This window comes from Lolium perenne, chromosome 4 (genome assembly GCF_019359855.2).
Source record: "Lolium perenne isolate Kyuss_39 chromosome 4, Kyuss_2.0, whole genome shotgun sequence".
NCBI lineage: Eukaryota > Viridiplantae > Streptophyta > Magnoliopsida > Poales > Poaceae > Lolium > Lolium perenne.
The window spans coordinates 267,189,325-267,208,595 of NC_067247.2; the positions used below are offsets into that span (position 1 = coordinate 267,189,325).

General features: G+C 41.5%; 1 protein-coding gene across 1 annotated transcript; it reads right to left on the minus strand.

The window, feature by feature from the left end:
• Nucleotides 1–676: 676 nt before the first annotated feature.
• LOC139839354 (uncharacterized) lies at nucleotides 677–5,173 on the minus strand. The gene is made up of 2 exons (XM_071829408.1): nucleotides 4,078–5,173; nucleotides 677–2,868 (listed from the first exon to the last, which is right to left on the minus strand). The coding sequence occupies exons 1-2, from the start codon at nucleotides 5,171–5,173 to the stop codon at nucleotides 677–679; spliced, it is 3,288 nt and encodes a 1,095-aa protein (XP_071685509.1).
• Between the last annotated feature and the right edge of the window lie 14,098 nt (nucleotides 5,174–19,271).

The following is a 19,271-nucleotide window of genomic DNA, read 5'->3' on the forward strand; positions in this document are numbered from 1 at the left end:
TTCATCAAATTTACCTTGAAGAAAAAAAAGAGTTCATCAAATTTACCCACCAATGCCATCATATGAGTACGACTCATCTCTTTCTCTATTATAAAACATGCATTAGGAGATCCACAAGGTCGCCATGATTCCCTCGGTGCGGTGCAAGATACCAGATCGCTGCATACTTCTCCTCTACCTGTGCGCGCGTTTATTGCCCTGAAAGATCCATGCAAAGGAGCGTATCATGGCCTTGATCTGATCGGGGGTGTGATCGCAGGCGAAGAGGGCCGGTCCAGTCCAACTTCCTTGAATTAGTACGATTTCTGGTACGTGGAGTGGCCGCCCCATCTTCTTCAATTTTTTAGATTTGTTCCATCGACATCTGCACTTTTACTATTCTACTACCTCCGATGTACCATGCCAAGTCACAGTTTAACGATTACATGTTTAGTATGTGTATCTGTATCTAATCAAGGAGCTAGCAGCTGGATTCATGCATGGGATTTTGTTTTCTCATCTACGATTGATCCAATATTTTTCCTATGTGTTGGTGGAGAGAAACCGATGCCCTGTGGGGGCTCGGGTTACATGTTTATATAGCATAGGAAGAGCCCCTATGGTGGCGAATACAAAGGGATACAGGCAAGTGGTGTACTACACCATAATGCCCATATTAAAACTCCAACACCCCCCCTTAATCTAAGCCTGAGGAGAGGTTTAGATTACGTTTGAACTCGTCTAACTTTTTTTCAGACAAAGTTTTTGTAAAACCATCTGCAAGCTGATCCTTGCTAGAGATGAATTTGATGTCTAGTAGTTTGGCCGCAACACGCTCTCGAACGAAATGGTAATCAATCTCGATATGCTTTGTGCGAGCATGGAAGACTGGATTTGCAGAGAGAAAGGTAGCACCAAGATTGTCACACCAAAGACACGGTGTTGTGTTGAGAGAGACCCCAAGTTCTCGGAGTATAGCCTCAACCCAAATAATTTCAGCTGTAGCATTTGCTAATGCTTTATATTCTGCCTCGGTGCTTGAACGAGAGACTGTGGCTTGTTTACGAGCAGTCCAAGAGACCAAATTTGGTCCAAAAAAGATGGCAAATCCTCCAGTAGAACGTCTATCATCAAGATTGCCAGCCCAATCTGCATCTGAAAATGCACTAAGAAGGGTAGATGAGGATCGTTGGAACGTAAGTCCAAGATTCATTGTACCTTTTACATAGCGTAAAATTCTCTTTGCGGCTGTCCAATGTGTGGTTGTAGGAGCATGAAGAAATTGAGACACTTTGTTCACTGAGAAAGATAGGTCCGGACGAGTTAATGTAAGATATTGAAGTGCACCAATGATGCTGCGGTATTGAGTACTATCCTCGGGACCAAGAGGCGTTCCATCATGTAAAGATAAATTTTCATTGATGGAAAGAGGCGTTGGACATGATGTACAACTACTCATGCCAACTTTTGCAAGAAGATCAGCAGCATACTTTTGTTGGGTCAAAACCAAACCATTGGATGTTTTCTTAACTTCAATACCAAGGAAGTAGTGTAAGTCACCAAGATCCTTGAGAGCAAAATTGGCACTTAAATCACGAAGTAGAGCAGAGATAGCTTGTTCAGATGAGCTTGTCACAATAATGTCATCGACATAGATGAGAACATAAATGGATATACTGGCCTTGTTGTATAGAAATAATGAGGTATCGCCTTTGGAGGGGATAAATCCAAGCATATGTAGTTTGGCACTTAGACGAGAGTACCAAGCTCGAGGGGCTTGTTTCAAGCCATACAAAGCTTTATCAAGTTTACAAATATGATGCGGAGCGGAAGAATCCTCAAAACCAGGAGGTTGTCTCATATAAACATCCTCTTCCAGAATGCCATGTAAGAACGCATTCTTTACATCTAGCTGCCGCAGACACCAGCCCCTTGACACTGATATAGACAATACAATTCTGATGGTGGCTGCCTTCACAACGGGACTGAAGGTGTCTTCATAATCAATACCGTATCTTTGCTTAAACCCCTTTGCAACAAGTCGAGCTTTATACCTATCAATGGTGCCATCAGCATTTTTCTTAATGCGATATACCCACTTACAATCAATTATATTGCGTGAAGTGTCAGGGGAAACAAGATGCCATGTCTTGTTTTGTAGCAAAGCGTTATATTCATCTTCCATTGCCTTCTTCCAATTTTTGTCATCAAGTGCCTCACGAATATTACGAGGTTCCCCGGTGGAGGTGAGCATACCATACCGAATAGTACCATCAGTGAAGACTCTTGGTTTTCGAATACCATTTTGTAGACGGGTACGTGCCATTGGCGGGGGTTGTACAGGAGATTGTACAGGACTATTCGCAGAAGGTCCTCCAGAATCGGATTCATTTTGAGAATGCGCAGAAGATCTGGGGGAAGCCGGATCCACTGCCGAATCTTGGCCCACAGCAGAGCTGTCTCCTGACGTGTTGTCGGTGCCAGGTGAGTGGGCCGCCTGCCCAGGAGAGTAGGCCGAGCGTGCGTTGGCGGACGCTTCGCTTTCAACGCGTGACGACGAGGAGCGGTCCCCTGGTGACGCGTCGCGCCATGGATGGTCAGGCGTGCGCTGCTGCTGCTCCAAGAAAGATGCCCGACCAGGTGAGTCTGCAGGTGCTGAATTTTCAGCAGAATCAGCATTAGAGTCCGTGCCATTCTGATGCCAATGATTGCCAAATGATTCTTCATCTGTATTTGATATTTCATGCGCATTTGAACTGATATTTGTGCTGGTCCTTGCTGTATTTTCTTCAGGCATCTGCAAAGGCTCAGCAAAAGGAACAGTAGGAACAATATGCATCGGATCAGCAACATGCAACCCCTCATTGTTAGGTGATGAGTGAGACAAATCTGGTGGCAACAAAAGAATTTCTTTACGAAGTTGGGCGCCCGCATTAGGATGAAGAGAATGAAAGGGAAAAATATTCTCATCGAACACTACGTCGCGAGAGATATAAACACGACCGGTGGATATGTCTAAACATTTTACCCCTTTGTGTAGAGGACTATAGCCCAAGAAGACACATCTTTTCGATCGAAAAGATAGTTTGCGTGTATTGTATGGACGGAGATTGGGCCAACATGCACAACCAAAAATTCGAAGGGAATCATAGTTAGGAGTGATATTGAGGAGTTTTGTTGTAGGGGTTTCATAATTCAGAGTTTTGGTGGGTAATAGATTTATAAGATATGTGGCGGTGAGAAAAGCTTCATCCCAAAATTTTAATGGCATAGAGGCATTAGCAAGCAAAGCAAGACCGACTTCAACAATGTGTCGGTGTTTACGCTCAGCGGAACCATTTTGTTGGTGAGCGTGAGGGCAAGAAACATGATGTGAGATTCCTACTTTTTGAAAGAAGGCATTAAGTTTTGTATATTCACCACCCCAATCAGTTTGCATGGTGATTATTTTTCGACCAAACTTTCGTTCAACAAGTTGTTGAAAGTTAAGAAAGACTTGGTAAACATCAGAACGCCGTTTGAGTAAATAGATCCAAGTAAATTTACTGTAATCATCAATGAAGCTCACATAATATGAATGTTTCCCAACAGAAACAGGAGCGGGCCCCCAAACATCAGAAAAAATTTGATCCAAAGGACCAGTAGAGACACTTGTAGATATAGGGTATGGCAATTGATGACTTTTCGCCTGTTGACAAGGATCACAAACATAAGGATTTATTTCAGGCGAGTGGAGAAGTTTATTTTTCCTAAGGACTTGTTGAACAATAAAAGACGATGGGTGCCCTAGACGACAATGCCATGTTGATGAAGACGGCTTGACGGTGACGAAGGCATGCTTCTGAGACCCTGTTGCTATAGGCACAAGAGGGTAGAGACCGCCATGACAAGGACCTTTAAACAGGATTTGCTTCGTTTCCTGATCCTTAATCAAGAAGAAAAAAGGGTGAATTTCTACAAAGGCATTGTTGTCTAGAGCAATTTTATGTGCGGATAATAAGTTTTTGGAGGCATTAGGAACATGCAAAATATTTCGGAGTTGTATGGAATTATGAGGGGTGTACAATGTTGCATGACCAATATGCTTGATTTCCATACCTTTTCCATTTGCAGTATGAACTTGATCACGCCCTTTGTAGGTATCATGGGTGGAGAGTTTGTTTAACTCGCTAGTGATATGATCCGTAGCACCACTGTCAATATACCAATTAGTGTCAACTCCATAGGATGCAATGTTTGCACCTTTGTGATCACCTGATGAGTCATCATCTTTATCATTGCCCGAGTAACGCCACCAGCACTCGTTTGCGGCATGACCATATTTGCCGCAGATTTGGCAAGTGGTATCTTGAAAGGGAGATGGTGTGCGACCACGTCCACGGCCACGACCATTGTTGAAGGAGGTACGACGACCCTGATTACGACCATTAGAGCGTCCACGCTGATTGCCGTGGCCTCCATTATACCCTTGACGGCGATAATTTCCACCTTGGTGACGAGTTGCTGCATTGGCCGATGAAGAAAACGAGCCCTTGCCTTGACCATTTTCAGAGAGCATCTGCTGGCGGTAATCATATGCACTGAGCTGAGAGCATAACTCGCTGAGAGTGGTGTTCGGATTAGCATTCACCGAAGCAACAAGAGAATTATAATCACCATCAAGGCCGTTTAGAATATATTCCTTGAGTTCTTCATCATCAATTACACGGCCTGCTGCAGTCAATTCCGAGGCAAGACCTCGCATTTTGGAGATGTATTTGGTGGCAGAGAGATCATTCTTCTTGGTAGTAGCAAGAGCACCGCGGATCATCGACACTCTGCTCTTGGAGTGAGAGGAACATAGATCTTCCACGGCTGCCCAAACTTCAGCAGAGTGCTCAAGGGTATACACATGGGTAAGAACATCACGGGACAGAGATTTAACTAACCAACTCAGAACTTGCTGATCGCGAGAAATCCAAGTAGCGTAATCTGGATTTGGCACCATACGTGTTGTGTTTTCAGCTTCAACCTCCAGAGTCCTGGGCGGACACGCGTCGGACCCGTCAAGCAGGTCCATGACCATCGCTCCGCGGAGGGCAGGGAGAACCTGCGCCATCCAGAACAGATAATTTTCCTGGGTAAGCTTCTCTGTTGGCGGCGAACCAAGAGCGGCCGCCAGTGACGCCGCTGTTGATGAAGAGGACGCCGCCATGGGAGAGCAGGGAGGGAAGCACTCGATCGCTGGCGATCGGATTTTTCTTTTTTTTTTTTTGTGGAAAGCGATCGGTCGCGGCAGAGCTAGGAGAGGAAGAGCTAGCTCGATACCATGTTGGTGGAGAGAAACCGATGCCCTGTGGGGGCTCGGGTTACATGTTTATATAGCATAGGAAGAGCCCCTATGGTGGCGAATACAAAGGGATACAGGCAAGTGGTGTACTACACCATAATGCCCATATTAAAACTCCAACACTATGTATGAACCAATCTGTTGAAATACACTGAGTTTATCAGAGGAAAGGATCTGGAGTGTTCTCTAATTACCATCTGATATGCTTTTCATCTCTGAACGTAAGCCTGCATTAGCGTAATCTTAAAACTAATCTGCTCATAAGTTGTTCCTCCAAAAAATCATGGATGGATTCAAATTCTACATCCGATAATTGGAACATGCACGGACACATCGAGGGTCAAAGAAGCCTAACTGATTATCCCTAGACTTGCAGGAAAAAAATCTAAGATATCGGCAACGGACGCTCGCGCAGGACTTCTTAAAACAGAATTGGGATCTACGCATCTCTAAGTGGCCAGTGTTGATATTGCTCTCACCAATAGGGATCAACCGGCAATTTACAGGTTATTCAATCCAGCTGTGTCTAAGGAGCGAAGCCACTGCGCGTGACAATATCAAGGACAAGACATGGTTCAGAGATTTCCACTCATCGCAGGTACTGATACATATGCATATATGTACATACGAGCAAACAGGATTAGGAATAGGCAGAAAAGCAGACGGTGCTTATTTACATATTTACGAATGTTAGTTAATTACAAAGTAGGCTGTTTATTTTTTACTAATCTAGCTCAATTCATCCGATCGACCGGCTATTCTGCACGCTGCATGCCTGGACTCCGATGGCTGGTGGGGTGAGGCAAGAAGAAATTAATGTCCAGCTCAGGCAACATGACTTGCTGATGCATCATCGGAGTTGATCCATGCATGCATTGTGAGTGGTATCACGTAATCCTTTTTCTACTTTCAGAGAAGCAGAGGAAGATTATATTTGAGTTACTTTCTCAAAACAATAGTTGTTTTTTGGGTAAACATGTCGTTAAGGTGTGCCATTCTAAATAATTACCTATGTTAGGAAAATAATAAGATCGATGGAATGATTTGGTTCTTTATTTGAAAGGGAGAATGGCTAACCAGTCTGAACATGTAGTTTCTCAAGTCAGCACTTATATTATCAATGAGCCTTTTGTTTCTTCCTTTATTTCTCAATATAATTGTTACTACTCCTTCTGTTTCGAATTTTTTTCTTACATTACTCTAAATTGGATGTATCTATACACTAATTTTTTCTAAGTACATCTAAATTTAGACAAATTTTGTCTGGATGGAGAACATAAAACATATGGTCAATATTATCATATCACCGGATACTCTGGACACTCGCTGAGAATTTTACCTGTTGGGACCTATAGACATCAGCACATTTTTTTATTGCTCCATTTAATTGGTACGTCTGTTTGGTCAATCTTATCATATCACCTGGACCATTCTTCAGCTATACAAGCATGATTATATAGGTGAGATTGGTAATAATGATTCTTCAACTTAGTTCCTATTTTGATGATCTTATTCAAGTATCATCATGGATTAAAAAAATATTACCTCATGTATGACTATGAAAAATGTATACGCTTGGTGATTTGGAAATATCATAGTCTTTGGTTATTGGTTGCACCAAGGTTCTCGTGTCTTAATACTAACTAAGAATATTGTCCAAGCATGGCCTATTCATTCTCTGGGCTTCCATATTCGTCTTTTGAGCATTTGGGTACGTTTATGTTTATTTCATGTCAGTCTGAGCTCAGTTTTTGTCTACAATATCTTTAGCGAAAAAAGTGTGTATGTACATGATTCATTCTTATTAGATTATAGTAGTATTTTGATTAAATAAAATTGGCATTCAAGGTAATATATCATGGAATTGTGTCATATAATAGTGTCACGAGGAAGTGCATGCATCATTTCCTCCGATGCAGATATTTCTTTCAATTTTACTGTCATATGTGCTCACAAAAAATACAAACTAACCATTCACTGAACAACCATTTTATATTCAAACCCCACAAAAACTGTATTTCTAAGAAACTCAAGAGATGAGGTTGTGGAGCCTTGGTACTTCGAAGAGAAAAAATTATATGCATGCTCTAAGGCATTTCATAGTTATTTCCCTTTTCTACTACATAATCACTTATTTTGTATGAAAATATATAATGATTGATTATGTAAGTTTTTCCTTTTTATTTAATTTACTAAGAATCCACAAAAATGTCTTATACTATGTTGCCAAGGAGGACATACGATATTATGGTCCTTTCTTAAGTTAGTTCCTAACAGTCCTTTTGACAATACTAAAATAAGAACATCCCTGGGTGTCTTTTGGTGATATATTATTGCCCATTTGTGCCTACTCAGTGGTTTCCATAATAGTAAACACTCAAACATGTGGTATTCACCCTACATCGTAAAAACATAACTTCAAAACTCCATATAGACTTCATGTTTGTGACTTGACTGGCTAAAAGCCGGCCGATGATTGAGTTCTCAGCACTCCAATATAAATATTAAAGACATAAAATAGGCATGAGTAAAAACCAAATAATTTGTTTGGTGCAAACACAAATGTAAGTATTATCCTCATTTCCGAACATTCGACACGTATACAAATATAAGATAAGACGGAGAACTAATGCATGTAAAAAATCAAGAAAAATCTTCAAATTCCAATAATAAGTTAAACGAGCTTACAACATCATTTAGGCTTGACATGCTTAAGGTCAATGAAAGCATTAATAAAAAAATATCCCTAAAAAAACATTACTAAAACTTAATAGTCAGCTGGGTACTTTATTTAGGCTGTATCTAACTGAATGCGCATGTGTTCCTTTGATGTTTTACCTAACACAATATTGTATTAATATTAATATTATTATAATAAAAAATTGTAGATTCCATTTAATATGCACATACTACAAATTTTAATGAGTATCCTTAATATTTAAATAATATACATTTTACAAGATTCAAGAACTTCCGAAGAAACATTCTAAACATTGATTATGTGAACTTCTACTCTAACCATTTCACAATATATAGAACACATTTGAAAATTTACGTCCTTCAAATTTTCAGTTATAATAGGCCTAAAATATTAATATAAATGCATCTAACATCAAATCATTTTTAGGCATATAGGTGGCTAATATTTTCGCGGCCATACACCCGTGCATATATTAGTGATCGAAGTTGTGAAACAAATGATTAGACACATACCTCTATTTCTTATATTCTTGAAAATGTAAATATATATAAATATTGATTTAAATCTATTAATAATGGTTGCCCGCGCATGTGCGCGGGCCACTGTGCTAGTTCTAATAAAGTCGGTTGCACAAGAAATTCCCATTTATTCCATGTCTTGTTTCAGGTTACCAATAGGCTTATGCCAACAAAATATGAGCCTAATTCGTAACTTTTGGTGGGGAATTCGCAATGGAAAGAAAAGGACATGTTGGGTAGCATGGGAAGATATGACACAACCGAAGGCGGATGGTGGCTTAGGGTTTGATACGTCTCCAACGTATCGATAATTTCTTATGTTCCATGCTTGTTTTATGATGATACACACATGTTTTATACATACTTTATGTCATATTTATGCATTTTCCGGCACTAACCTATTAACAAGATGCCGAAGAGCCAGTTGCTGTTTTCTGCTGTTTTTGGTTTCAGAAATCCTAGTAAGGAAATATTCTCGGAATTGGACGAAATCAACGCCCAGGGGCTTATTTTTCCACGAAGCTTCCAGAAGACCGAAAGGAAAACGAAGTGGGGAGACGAGGCGCCGCCACACTAGGGAGGCGCGGCCCAAGGGGGGCCCGCGCGGCCGTAGCGTGTGGCCCCCTCGTCAGCCCACCGACTCCGCCCTTCCGCCTACTTAAAGTCTTCGTCGCGAATACCCCAGTACCGAGAGCCACGATACGGAAAACCTTCCAGAGACGCCGCCGCCGCCAATCCCATCTCGGGGGATTCAGGAGATCGCCTCCGGCACCCTGCCGGAGAGGGGAATTGATACGCGTACAGCACGCGTCCGTTGGGAACCCCAAGAGGAAGGTGTGATGCGTACAGCGGCAAGTTTTCCCTCAGTAACAAACCAAGGTTTATCGAACCAGTAGGAGCCAAGAAGCACGTTGAAGGTTGATGGCGGCGGAGTGTAGTGCGGCGCAACACCAGGGATTCCGGCGCCAACGTGGAACCTGCACAACACAACCAAATTACTTTGCCCCAACGTGACAGTGAGGTTGTCAATCTCACCGGCTTGCTGTAACAAAGGATTAGATGTATAGTGTGGATGATGATGTTTGCAGAAAACAGTAGAACGAGTATTGCAGTAGATTGTATTCGATGTAAAAGAATGGACCGGGGTCCACAGTTCACTAGTGGTGTCTCTCCGATAAGAATAAGCATGTTGGGTGAACAAATTACAGTTGGGCAATTGACAAATAAAGAGGGCATGACCATGCACATACATGTTATGATGAGTATTGTGAGATTTAATTGGGCATTACGACAAAGTACATAGACCGCTATCCAGCATGCATCTATACCTAAAAAGTCCACCTTCAGGTTATCATCCGAACCCCCTCCAATATTAAGTTGCAAACAACAGACAATTGCATTAAGTATGGTGCGTAATGTAATCAATAAATATATCCTTAGACATAGCATTGATGTTTTATCCCTAGTGGCAACAGAACATCCACAACCTTAGGGGTTGCTGTCACTCCCCCAGATTTAATGGAGACATGAACCCACTATCGAGTATAAATACTCCCTCTTGGAGTTACAAGTATCAACTTGGCCAGAGCCTCTACTAGCAACAGAGAGCATGCAAGATCATAAACAACACATAGATGATAGATTGATAATCAACATAACATAGCATTCATTATTCATCGGATCCCAACAAACGCAACATGTAGCATTACAGATAGATGATCTTCATCATGTTAGGCAGCTCACAAGATCCAACAATGATAGCACAATTAGGAGAAGACGACCATCTAGCTACTGCTATGGACCCATAGTCCAGGGTTGAACTACTCACTCATCACTCCGGAGGCGACCATGGCGGTGAAGAGTCCTCCGGGAGATGATTCCCCTCTCCGGCAGGGTGCCGGAGGCGATCTCCTGAATCCCCCGAGATGGGATTGGCGGCGGCGGCGTCTCTCAAAGGTTTTCCGTATCGTGGCTCTCGGTACTGGAGTTATTCTCGACGAAGGCTTAAGTAGGCGGAAGGGTAGGTCAGGGGGCGCCACGAGGGGCCCACACCACAGGCCGGCGCGGCCAGGGCCTGGGCCGCGCCTGATGCGTGTGGTTGACACATCCGTTGGGAACCCCAAGAGGAAGGTGTGATGCGCACAGCGGCAAGTTTCCCTCAGTAAGAAACCAAGGTTTAATCGAACCAGTAGGAGTCAAGAAGCACGTTGAATATTGATGGCGGCAGGATGTAGTGCGGCGCAACACCAGAGATTCCGGCGCCAACGTGGAACCTGCACAACACAACCAAAGTACTTTGCCCCAACGAAATAGTGAGGTTGTCAATCTCACCGGCTTGCTGTAACAAAGGATTAACCGTATTGTGTGGAAGATGATTGTTTGCAGAAAACAGTAAAACAGTATTGCAGTAGATTGTATTTCAGTATAGAGAATTGGACCGGGGTCCACAGTTCACTAGAGGTGTCTCTCCCATAAGATAAACAGCATGTTGGGTGAACAAATTACAGTTGGGCAATTGACAAATAAAGAGGGCATGACCATGCACATACATATTATGATGAGTATAGTGAGATTTAATTGGGCATTACGACAAAGTACATAGACCGCTATCCAGCATGCATCTATGCCTAAAAAGTCCACCTTCAGGTTATCATCCGAACCCCCTCCAGTATTAAGTTGTTAACAACAGACAATTGCATTAAGTATTGCGCGTAATGTAATCAGTAACTACATCCTCGAACATAGCACCAATGTTTTATCCCTAGTGGCAACAGCACATCCATAATCTTAGAGATTTCTGTCACTTCCCCAGATTCACGGAGACATGAACCCACTATCGAGCATAAATACTCCCTCTTGGAGTTACAAGCATCTACTTGGCCAGAGCATCTACTAGTAACGGAGAGCATGCAAGATCATAAACAACACATAGACATAACTTTGATAATCAACATAACAAGTATTCTCTATTCATCGGATCCCAACAAACGCAACATATAGAATTACAGATAGATGATCTTGATCATGTTAGGCAGCTCACAAGATCCGACAATTAAGCACAATGGGGAGAAGACAACCATCTAGCTACTGCTATGGACCCATAGTCCAGGGGTAGACTACTCACTCATCACTCCGGAGGCGACCATGGCGGCGTAGAGTCCTCCGGGAGATGATTCCCCTCTCCGGCAGGGTGCCGGAGGCGATCTCCTGAATCCCCTGAGATGGGATTGGCGGCAGCGGCGTCTCTGGAAGGTTTTCCGTATCGTGGCTCTCGGTACTGGGGGTTTCGCGACGGAGGCTTTAAGTAGGCGGAAGGGCAGGTCAGGAGGCGGCACGAGGGGCCCACACCCTAGGTCGGCGCAGCCAGGGCTTGGGCCGCGCCGCCCTATGGTGTCGCCACCTCGTGGCCCCACTTCGTCTCCTCTTCGGTCTTCTGGAAGTTTCGTGGCAAAATAGGACCCTGGGCGTTGATTTCGTCCAATTCCGAGAATATTTCGTTACTAGGATTTCTGAAACCAAAAACAGCAGAAAAACAGACAGCGGCACTTCGGCATCTTGTTAATAGGTTAGTTCCAGAAAATGCACGAATATGACATAAAGTGTGCATAAAACATGTAGATATTGTCAATAATGTGGCATGGAACACAAGAAATTATCGATACGTCGGAGACGTATCAGCATCCCCAAGCTTAGTTCTGCTCGTCCCGAGCAGGTAAAACGATAACAAACATAATTTCTGGAGTGACATGCCATCATAACCTTGATCATACTATTTGTAAAGCATATGTAGTGAATGCAGCGATCAAAACAATGTATATGACATGAGTAAACAAGTGAATCATATAGCAAAGACTTTTCATGAATAGCACTTCAAGACAAGCATCAATAAGTCTTGCATAAGAGTTAACTCATAAAGCAATAAATCAAAGTAAAGGTATTGAAGCAACACAAAGGAAGATTAAGTTTCAGCGGTTGCCTTCAACTTGTAACATGTATATCTCATGGATATTGTCAACATAGAGTAATATAATAAGTGCAATATGCAAGTATGTAGGAATCAATGCACAGTTCACACAAGTGTTTGCTTCTTGAGGTGGAGAGAAATAGGTGAACTGACTCAACAATGAAAGTAAAAGAATGGTCCTCCATAGAGGAAAAGCATCGATTGCTATATTTGTGCTAGAGCTTTGATTTTGAAAACATGAAACAATTTTGTCAACGGTAGTAATAAAGCATATGTATCATGTAAATTATATCTTATAATTTGCAAGCCTCATGCATAGTATACTAATAGTGCCCGCACCTTGTCCTAATTAGCTTGGACTACCGGATCATCGCAATGCACATGTTTTAACCAAGTGTCACAAAGGGGTACCTCTATGCCGCCTGTACAAAGGTCTAAGGAGAAAGCTCGCATTGGATTTCTCGCTATTGATTATTCTCAACTTAGACATCCATACCGGGACAACATAGACAACAGATAATGGACTCCTCTTTAATGCATAAGCATGTGGCAACAATTATTATTCTCATATGAGATTGAGGATATATGTCCAAAACTGAAACTTCCACCATGGATCATGGCTTTAGTTAGCGGCCCAATGTTCTTCTCTAACAATATGCATGCTTAACCATAAGGTGGTAGATCGCTCTTACTTCAGACAAGACGGACATGCATAGCAACTCACATGATATTCAACAAAGAATAGTTGATGGCGTCCCCAGAAACATGGTTATCGCACAACAAGCAACTTAATAAGAGATAAAGTGCATAAGTACATATTCAATACCACAATAGTTTTTAAGCTATTTGTCCCATGAGCTATATATTGCAAAGGTGAATGATGGAATTTTAAAGGTAGCACTCAAGCAATTTACTTTGGAATGGCGGAGAAATACCATGTAGTAGGTAGGTATGGTGGACACAAATGGCATAGTGGTTGGCTCAAGGATTTTGGATGCATGTGAAGTATTCCCTCTCGATACAAGGTTTAGGCTAGCAAGGCTATTTGAAACAAACACAAGGATGAACCGGTGCAGCAAAACTCACATAAAAGACATATTGTAAACATTATAAGACTCTACACCGTCTTCCTTGTTGTTCAAACTCAATACTAGAAATTATCTAGACCTTAGAGAGACCAAATATGCAAACCAAATTTTAGCATGCTCTATGTATTTCTTCATTAATGGGTGCAAAGTATATGATGCAAGAGCTTAAACATGAGCACAACAATTGCCAAGTATCACATTATCCAAGACATTATAGCAATTACTACATGTATCATTTTCCAATTCCAACCATATAACAATTTAACGAAGAAGAAACTTCGCCATGAATATTATGGGTAGAGCCTAAGGACATACTTGTCCATATACTACAGCGGAGCGTGTCTCTCTCCCACAAAGTGAATGCTAGGATCCATTTTATTCAAACAAAACAAAAACAAAAACAAACCGACGCTCCAAGAAAAGCACATAAGATGTGATGGAATAAAAATATAGTTTCAGGGGAGGAACCTGATAATGTTGTCGATGAAGAAGGGGATGCCTTGGGCATCCCCAAGCTTAGACACTTGAGTCTTCTTGATATATGCAGGGGTGAACCACCGGGGCATCCCCAAGCTTAGAGCTTTCACTCTCCTTGATCATGTTGTATCATCTCCCTCTCTTGATCCTTGAAAACTTCCTCCACACCAAACTCGAAACAACTCATTAGAGGGTTAGTGGACAATAAAAATTAACATGTTCAGAGGTGACACAATCATTCTTAACACTTCTGGACATTGCATAAAGCTACTGGACATTAATGGATCAAAAAAATTCATCCAACATAGCAAAAGAGGCAATGCGAAATAAAAGGCAGAATCTGTCAAAACAGAACAGTTCGTATTGACGAATTTTATCGAGGCACCAGACTTGCTCAAATTAAAATGCTCAAATTGAATGAAAGTTGCGTACATATCTGAGGATCACTCTCGTAAATTGGCATAATTTTCTGAGTTACCTACAGAGAAAACAGCCCAGATTCGTGACAGCAAAGAAATCTGTTTCTGCGCAGTAATCCAAATCTAGTATGAACTTTACTATCAACGACTTTACTTGGCACAACAAAACACTAAACTAAGATAAGGAGAGGTTTCTACAGTAGTAAACAACTTCCAAGACACAAAATAAAAACAAAGTACTGTAGTAAAAACCATGGGTTGTCTCCCATAAGCGCTTTCTTTAACGCCTTTCAGCTAGGCGCAGAAAGTGTGTATCAAGTATTATCGAGAGACGAAGTGTCAACATCATAATTTGTTCTAATAATAGAATCAAAAGGTAACTTCATTCTCTTTCTAGGGAAGTGTTCCATACCTTTCTTGAGAGGAAATTGATATTTTATATTACCTTCCTTCATATCAATGATAGCACCAACAGTTCGAAGAAAAGGTCTTCCCAATATAATGGGACAAGATGCATTGCATTCAATATCCAAGACAAAAAAATCAACGGGGACAAGGTTATTGTTAACGGTAATGCGAACATTATCAACTTTCCCCAAAGGTTTCTTTGTAGAATGATCAGCAAGATTAACATCCAAATAACAATTTTTCAGCGGTGGCAAGTCAAGCATATTATAGATTTTCTTAGGCATAACGGAAATACTTGCACCAAGATCACATAAAGCATTACAATCAAAATCTTTAACCTTCATCTTAATGATGGGCTCCCAACCATCCTCTAGCTTTCTAGGAATAGAGGCTTGGCGCTCTAATTTCTCTTCTCTAGCTTTTATGAGAGCATTTGTAATATGTTTCGTGAAAGCCAAATTTATAGCACTAGCATTAGGACTTTTAGCAAGTTTTTGCAAGAACTTTATAACTTCAGAGATGTGGCAATCATCAAAATTCAAACCATTATAATCTAAAGCAATGGGATCATCATCCCCAATGTTGGAAAAAATTTCAGCAGCTTTATCACAGGCAGTTTCAGCAGTTTTAGCAGTTTCAGGCAGTTTCTCGCGCTTTGCATTAGAAGTGGAAACATTGCTAACACCAATTATTTTATTATTAATAGTAGGAGGTGCAGCAACATGTGTAGCATTAGCATTACTAGTCATGGTAATAGTCCAAACTTTAGCTACATTCTTCTCTTTAGCTAGTTTTTCATTTTCTTCTCTATCCCACCTAGCACGCAATTCAGCCATTAATCTTATATTCTCATTAATTCTAACTTAGATGGCATTTGCTGTAGTAACAATTTTATTTTCAATATCCCTATTAGGCATAACTTTCGATTTCAAAAGATCAACATCAGAGGCAAGACTATCAACCTTAGAAGCGAGAATATCAATTTTATTGAGTTTTTCCTCAACAGATTTGTTAAAGGCAGTTTGTGTACTAATAAATTCTTTAAGCATAGCTTCAAGTCCAGGGGGTGTGTTCCTATTATTATTGTAAGAATTCCCATAAGAATTAGCATAACCGTTACCATTATTATAAGGATATGGCCTATAGTTATTACTAGAATTGTTCCGATAAGCATTGTTGTTGAAATTATTATTTTTAATGAAGTTTACATCAACATGTTCTTCTTGTGCAACCAATGAAGCTAACGGAACATTATTAGGATCAACATTAGTCCTATCATTCACAAGCATAGACATAATAGCATCAATCGTATCACTCAAGGAAGAAGTTTCTTCGACAGAATTTACCTTCTTACCTTGTGGAGCTCTTTCCGTGTGCCATTCAGAGTAATTGATCATCATATTATCAAGAAGCTTTGTTGCTTCACCAAGAGTGATGGACATAAAGGTACCTCCAGCAGCTGAATCCAATAAATTCCGCGAAGAAAAATATAGTCCTGCATAGAAGGTTTGGATGATCATCCAAGTAGTCAGTCCATGGGTTGGGCAATTTTTAACCAGAGATTTCATTCTTTCCCATGCTTGTGCAACATGTTCAATATCTAATTGTTTAAAATTCATTATGCTACTCCTCAAAGATATAATTTTAGCAGGGGGATAATATCTACCAATAAAAGCATCCTTGCATTTAGTCCAGGAATCAATACTATTCTTAGGCAGAGATAGCAACCAATCTTTAGCTCTTCCTCTTAATGAGAAAGGGAACAATTTTAATTTTATAATGTCACCATCTACATCTTTATATTTTTGCATTTCACATAGTTCAACAAAATTATTAAGATGGGCAGCAGCATCATCAGAACTAACACCAAAAAATTGCTCTCGCATAACAAGATTCAGTAAAGCAGGTTTAATTTCAAAGAATTCTGCTGTAGTAGCAGGTGGAGCAATAGGTGTGCATAAGAAATCATTATTATTTGTGGTTGTGAAGTCACACAACTTAGTATTTTCAGGGGTGGCCATTTTAGCAACAGTAAATAAAGCAAACTAGATAAAGTAAATGCAAGTAACTAATTTTTTTGTGTTTTTGATATAGTAAACAAGATAGCAATTAAAGTAAAACTAGCAACTAATTTTTTTGTATTTTGATATAGTGCAGCAAACAAAGTAGTAAATAAAATAAAGCAAGACAAAAACAAAGTAAAGAGATTGGGAAGTGGAGACTCCCCTTGCAGCGTGTCTTGATCTCCCCGGCAACGGCGCCAGAAATTTGTTGCTGGCGCAGAGTTGACGTGGGAGTTAGAGATCTCTGTGGTGTAACTTTTCTTCAGGTCCCCGGCAACGGCGCCAGAAATTTGCTTGATGCGTGTGGTTGACACGTCCGTTGGGAACCCCAAGAGGAAGGTGTGATGCGCACAGCGGCAAGTTTCCCTCAGTAAGAAACCAAGGTTTAATCGAACCAGTAGGAGTCAAGAAGCACGTTGAAGGTTGATGGCGGCGGGATGTAGTGCGGCGCAACACCAGAGATTCCGGCGCCAACGTGGAACCTGCACAACACAACCAAAGTACTTTGCCCCAACGAAACAGTGAGGTTGTCAATCTCACCGGCTTGCTGTAACAAAGGATTAACCGTATTGTGTGGAAGATGATTGTTTGCAGAAAACAGTAAAACAGTATTGCAGTAGATTGTATTTCAGTATAGAGAATTGGACCGGGGTCCACAGTTCACTAGAGGTGTCTCTCCCATAAGATAAACAGCATGTTGGGTGAACAAATTACAGTTGGGCAATTGACAAATAAAGAGGGCATGACCATGCACATACATATTATGATGAGTATAGTGAGATTTAATTGGGCATTACGACAAAGTACATAGACCGCTATACAGCATGCATCTATGCCTAAAAAGTCCAGCTTCAGGTTATCATCCGAACCCCCTCCAGTATTAAGTTGTTAACAACAGACAATTGCATTAAGTATTGCGCGTAATGTAATCAGTAACTACATCCTCGAACATAGCACCAATGTTTTATCCCTAGTGGCAACAGCACATCCATAATCTTAGAGATTTCTGTCACTTCCCCAGATTCACGGAGACATGAACCCACTATCGAGCATAAATACTCCCTCTTGGAGTTACAAGCATCTACTTGGCCAGAGCATCTACTAGTAACGGAGAGCATGCAAGATCATAAACAACACATAGACATAACTTTGATAATCAACGTAACAAGTATTCTCTATTCATCGGATCCCAACAAACGCAACATATAGAATTACAGATAGATGATCTTGATCATGTTAGGCAGCTCACAAGATCCGACAATTAAGCACAATGGGGAGAAGACAACCATCTAGCTACTGCTATGGACCCATAGTCCAGGGGTAGACTACTCACTCATCACTCCGGAGGCGACCATGGCGGCGTAGAGTCCTTCGGGAGATGATTCCCCTCTCCGGCAGGGTGTCGGAGGCGATCTCCTGAATCCCCCGAGATGGGATTGGCGGCGGTGGCGTCTCTGGAAGGTTTTCCGTATCGTGGCTCTCGGTACTGGGGGTTTCGCGACGGAGGCTTTAAGTAGGCGGAAGGGCAGGTCAGGAGGCGGCACGAGGGGCCCACACCCTAGGTTGGCGCGGCCAGGGCTTGGGCCGCGCCGCCCTATGGTGTCGCCACCTCGTGGCCCCACTTCGTCTCCTCTTCGGTCTTCTGGAAGCTTCGTGGCAAAATAGGACCCTGGGCGTTGATTTCGTCCAATTCCGAGAATATTTCGTTACTAGTATTTCTGAAACCAAAAACAGCAGAAAACAGCAACTGGCACTTCGGCATCTTGTTAATAGGTTAGTTCCAGAAAATGCACGAATATGACATAAAGTGTGCATAAAACATGTAGATATTGTCAATAATGTGGCATGGAACACAAGAAATAATCGATACGTCGGAGACGTATCAGCGCCGCCCTGGTGTGTGGCTGCCTCGTCGCCCCACATCGTTTCCTCTCCGGACTTCTGGAAGCTTCGTGGAAAAATAAGATCCTGGGCGTTGATTTCGTCCAATTCCGAGAATATTTCCTTACTAGGATTTCTGAAACCAAAAACAGCAGAAAACAAAGAATCGGCTCTTCGGCATCTCGTTAATAGGTTAGTGCCGGAAAATGCATAAATATGACATAAAGTATGTATAAAACATGTAGGTATCATCAATAAAGTAGCATGGAACGTAAGAAATTATCGATACGTTGGAGATGTATCAGCATCCCCAAGCTTAGTTCCTACTCGTCCCGAGTAGGTAAACGATAACAAAGATAATTTCTGAAGTGACATGCCATCATAATCTTGATCAATACTATTGTAAGCACATGTAATGAATGCAGCGATCAAAGCAATGTAAAT

What these genes read in the sequence shown, in the direction of transcription:
- LOC139839354 (XM_071829408.1), bottom strand. Translation starts at nt 5,173, where the DNA reads ATGGCGGCGTCCTCTTCATCAACAGCGGCGTCACTGGCGGCCGCTCTT. An exon ending in TCATACTGCAAATGGAAAAG is followed by an intron (nt 2,869 to 4,077) that starts GTATGGAAATCA and finishes TGTTGCCACCAG; the next exon opens with ATTTGTCTCACTCATCACCT.